The 3,939-nt window shown below is 43.0% G+C and overlaps 1 protein-coding gene across 2 annotated transcripts in view; it reads right to left on the minus strand.

The window, feature by feature from the left end:
* The window catches only part of LOC111273802 (RNA-binding protein 24), a 36,568-nt gene extending 34,700 nt beyond the window's left edge, over positions 1-1,868 (minus strand). For both annotated transcript variants that reach the window (XM_022855766.2, XM_022855756.2), the window contains exon 1: positions 631-1,868. In XM_022855766.2, coding sequence (XP_022711501.1) covers positions 631-792 — 162 coding nt within the window. In that variant the 5' untranslated portion in view covers positions 793-1,868. The remainder of the gene's footprint in view (positions 1-630) is intronic.
* Between the last annotated feature and the right edge of the window lie 2,071 nt (positions 1,869-3,939).

Here is a 3,939-nt window from a genome sequence, read left to right on the forward strand (position 1 = left end):
ATTAATCTGTTGGGCTCTTGTTTAATTCACTGTGCAAACGGTTGAATAGAAGAACCAAATAGAAAATCTCTGCAGCGGAACAATTCATAGCACCTACATTCATTTTACCCTACATAACACACGCTAACAGGACTGACCGGCACAAAACATTAAATTGAGAGAGATGTCCTCTTTTCTTTATCTAAGCTATTTTTTTGCCAACCTGATTTATTAATTGTACGAAAGCATAAGCTGTCAGGGGTATCGAATCGTGGTTTTGATCAGAGCGCAGTGCAAGACTCACAGACACTTGACTAGCATTATTCATCCATAACCCGGCAGCAGCTCTATTATTTAGAACTAGTATAAACAAACAAACAAACAAACAAGCAAACGAAAACAACATTCCTTGACCCTTCCATAGCATCAATCGCATCGAAAACACAGCCCAAAGACCTTAAAAACAGCACCCACGAGAAGGACAACAAGAACTAAGACAGCCAACAACCGCAGCAACAATAATACAAAAAAGAAAAAAAAGAAAGTCAACTCTATCAAAAGTGAACGAACCGTTTTTTCTGGTTACTACACACAGCTCGCATTTAGTATGCAAGCCACAGGCGCGTAACATTTGGCACCATAAATACTTACGAATCCGTAACCGCGCGATTTGCCCGTCTGCCTATCCGTAATGACGACCGCCTCTTCGATCTCGCCAAACACCTCGAAGAACTGGCGGAGCGACTTATCCGTCGTGTGGTACGGCAGGCCACCGACGAAGATCTTCGTGAACGTGGTATCTTTCTGCATCATCTCTGGTTGTAGCGCTGCCACTGTGAGTACAACTTTGTCGCTGTTGGCTGGAAACCTAAAGACCTTACAAGAGGGGGATTTTTGGCTAGGGGCTATTTCTTGCCGTTGATTTTCGTCGCTGGCTCTTGTGGTTTTTTTGCTGGTTTTCAGTCGCAGATCATAGGGTACGGCCTAAACACGTCATTGTGCAATGCTCGTTAATTACATTTTACATCATAACCCAGACATGAAGCAGTTTTTACGGACAGATTCAAGCAAACAACGACAGTAATAAGGGCCTCTTAGTATTTCGAAGTGCTTACAAAGGCCTCGATTCCGCGCTCTCAACGATAATACCAAACAAAGTCCTCGGTGGTGTCTCCCTTCGCGCGTCGACTCGATGAGAATGAGTAATTTCACACTCGAAGTACACTTCTTCGGTCCCTCACTACTGGACTTCACACGACACGAATAGCGAGATAGCACTCGAAGAACGCGGCTGGTAATGAAGTAGCTAAGCGTGTAGTTAGTTACATACACACAGACAGACAGATAGAGAGGCACCGAAGCCCCCAGAAGAAGCAAAACTGCACAATCTTCGAGAATCAAGCACTTCGCTTTCACCGTAATTGTGAGCACGACACGATATCTTGTAGCTGGTCGACTACGATCCCTTCTACTTATATTTACGTTTAACGGAGATAACAACTATCAGATGACACTTGTCCACATCTCCAGCTACGTCCGGATAGTCACTGTCCATTTATTTGGGCTCACTCGTAATCTCACTACTTTTCCAACAATTACACTAGCGCTAAACTTGCGGCAACTTGGAGTTGAAGCTCTTCAGCAACGCGCGACGACATTAGATCGGGCCGAACTGCTTCCAAACCGCGATCATTGCCGAAATTTCTCCACTGTCTTACAGCTTTAAAGAACAAAGGAGTCTCGGTTGAACCAATAGACCAGTGAGCCGAGTAGCCGTATAGGATATCTTTGTGGGTTGATACGTGGTGGTGACGCACACACGCAAGCGAATGCTATTAGTCACTGCCTTGTTTCGTAGGCTCGCTTGTGCACTCTGAGCCGCGGCCTGGCCTGCCGTTCGAACTCAATTCAGGCAGCGTCGACAATCATGGGAGGGGAAAGAGACCTGGCGAGGGAGGCTGTGGCTGCGCGTCAAGCTACCAACGACTGCATAGTGTAGCAGTAGCGGCAGGCCATGGATGAGCTAAAAGGACAGGCTAGTAAAGACCGAATTTGCCCTGAAGCAGCAACAGCAACAGACCGTTAACGGCTTCTGTAGCTAGGCAGGCTAACGGCAGCTGCGGATTCAGGTCAAAATAGCTAAAGAAGGACCTGTGGACTCCGGGAGACCGGAGCACACTCGCAGCCATCACTGAAACTGTTCCACACGACCACGACTGAATGGTGTCTGGAGTAGCCAACTGACAGCGTATAGGTGTATAACGGTGTTTTGTAAACCCGGGTCAGTTGCAGTTCAGTTTGTTTTCCATGATGTTCCAGCGGGAAAATGTTTTTTTCACGTCTTTTTTTCCAGTTTTTTTTTAAGCTTAATGGCTGCTAAGTACTTCAGTGAAATGTCACAAAAATAGAAGAATGTGAAACGCATAGTTTGCAGTGCTATGGTTCTGTAAAAAAAAAAACTCTCCAACGACAAGCGCCTACTAACTGTACGGGAAAATTACTATCATCAAGATTATCAAGCAAACGATGTGTCGGACGAATAAACCTAGCTATTAAACATGAGGCTACTTAAACACAAAACGCTATTCAAGTTTACACTTGAAACGTTTCCACTTATTCATAAATCACTATAGCCATCTAGCTTGTCCGCTTGCAGCCATCAAAAAAATTCATTAAAATTATAATATAAACCACAAGTCAAACAGCCAAATTTAATAATACCACCATCCATATGAATTGAGCTGGCAGAATAAACTGCAACTTTACACAAAAAATTCTGATTAAATATTCATCACTTAAGTAAATCATTTAAAACTAGACAAAAAAGAACCAACCCAATTCATCTCAATCTTTCTCTCTGCAGTTAAAATGAACCGCTAGCCGTTGCAGCGAAGATTATAGTAGCGCTTCACTAGATATAAGATGTGCAAGTGAAATAAAAGAAACGACGGACAACCACATAGCATTGCGTATACGACCCTCCGACGATAACGTTGTTGCGACCAAGAGGTGTACTCATCGTCAACCCACGCCCTATTAAATAAAGAAAAAAAAGCTAACTATTTAGTCCTACATAGTCTTACCGCAAACCTGTTAAGTATCCGCTGTTAGCTCTTTGTTGGCCAAATCAAGTTGTTTTCATTATTCATTGAACTTACGCCATGCATGTGCTGGCCGCGATCGTTCGTTAAATCATAAAATTCATTGTAGTATAGGACCACAAAGGAGAAGTGTGCATAGGGGACACTGGAAACAAGTACACTTGTCGAACAGTCGCTAAACCAATTGCAATGACCCCCATGTCGGTTATTCCCTATTTCTGTACCCGAACTGCTACTGAGTATAATTTGTACTGTATTATTATTTTGACATCGATGTAGTAGTAGTGAACGCGTGCGTGGACAGTCAATCTACACCGGTTATAATTACAGTATAGGTATTTAGCGCTTCATAAATGAGTGTGGTTAGATATGCCACCTGTTGAATCGAGTGGAGCCCTGTTCAGGCCGAAGTACAATTGTTTATAGTTTACTCTGCTGTTGAGCGCAGCTTCGAATTAGCGAACTATCAAATGTTTCGCAGCTGCAAACGTAACGAAATAGTTACCGATACCTTTGTTACGATAGCAGAAAAGCCAGCAGCACCGGCCCGAGTTTCTTCTATCCCTTTTTCGATTTCCAACAGCTACGGGCCTTACAGTTAGTGTTGGAACGCACCGTATGAAATCAATAGCATTTATTGCTTATTACGAATACAGCCGCTTAGGGTAGCGAACTTTTTAATTAAATACTGAACCTAATCATTGGAAAATTAACGCTATTTAGGTGCTATTAATCTAGTAGTTTATCTTGTGATTTTCGACTATTCTTAGGATGGTTACCATGGTAAAATTCTGCCCCAGCTGATATTTTCGATACTAACATTTGTGGCTTTTCGACAGATGTAAATGCAATATGGTGT

The sequence above is a fragment of the Varroa jacobsoni genome, unplaced genomic scaffold (assembly GCF_002532875.2).
Source record: "Varroa jacobsoni isolate VJ856 unplaced genomic scaffold, vjacob_1.0 scaffold_18, whole genome shotgun sequence".
In the NCBI taxonomy this organism is placed as follows: domain Eukaryota; kingdom Metazoa; phylum Arthropoda; class Arachnida; order Mesostigmata; family Varroidae; genus Varroa; species Varroa jacobsoni.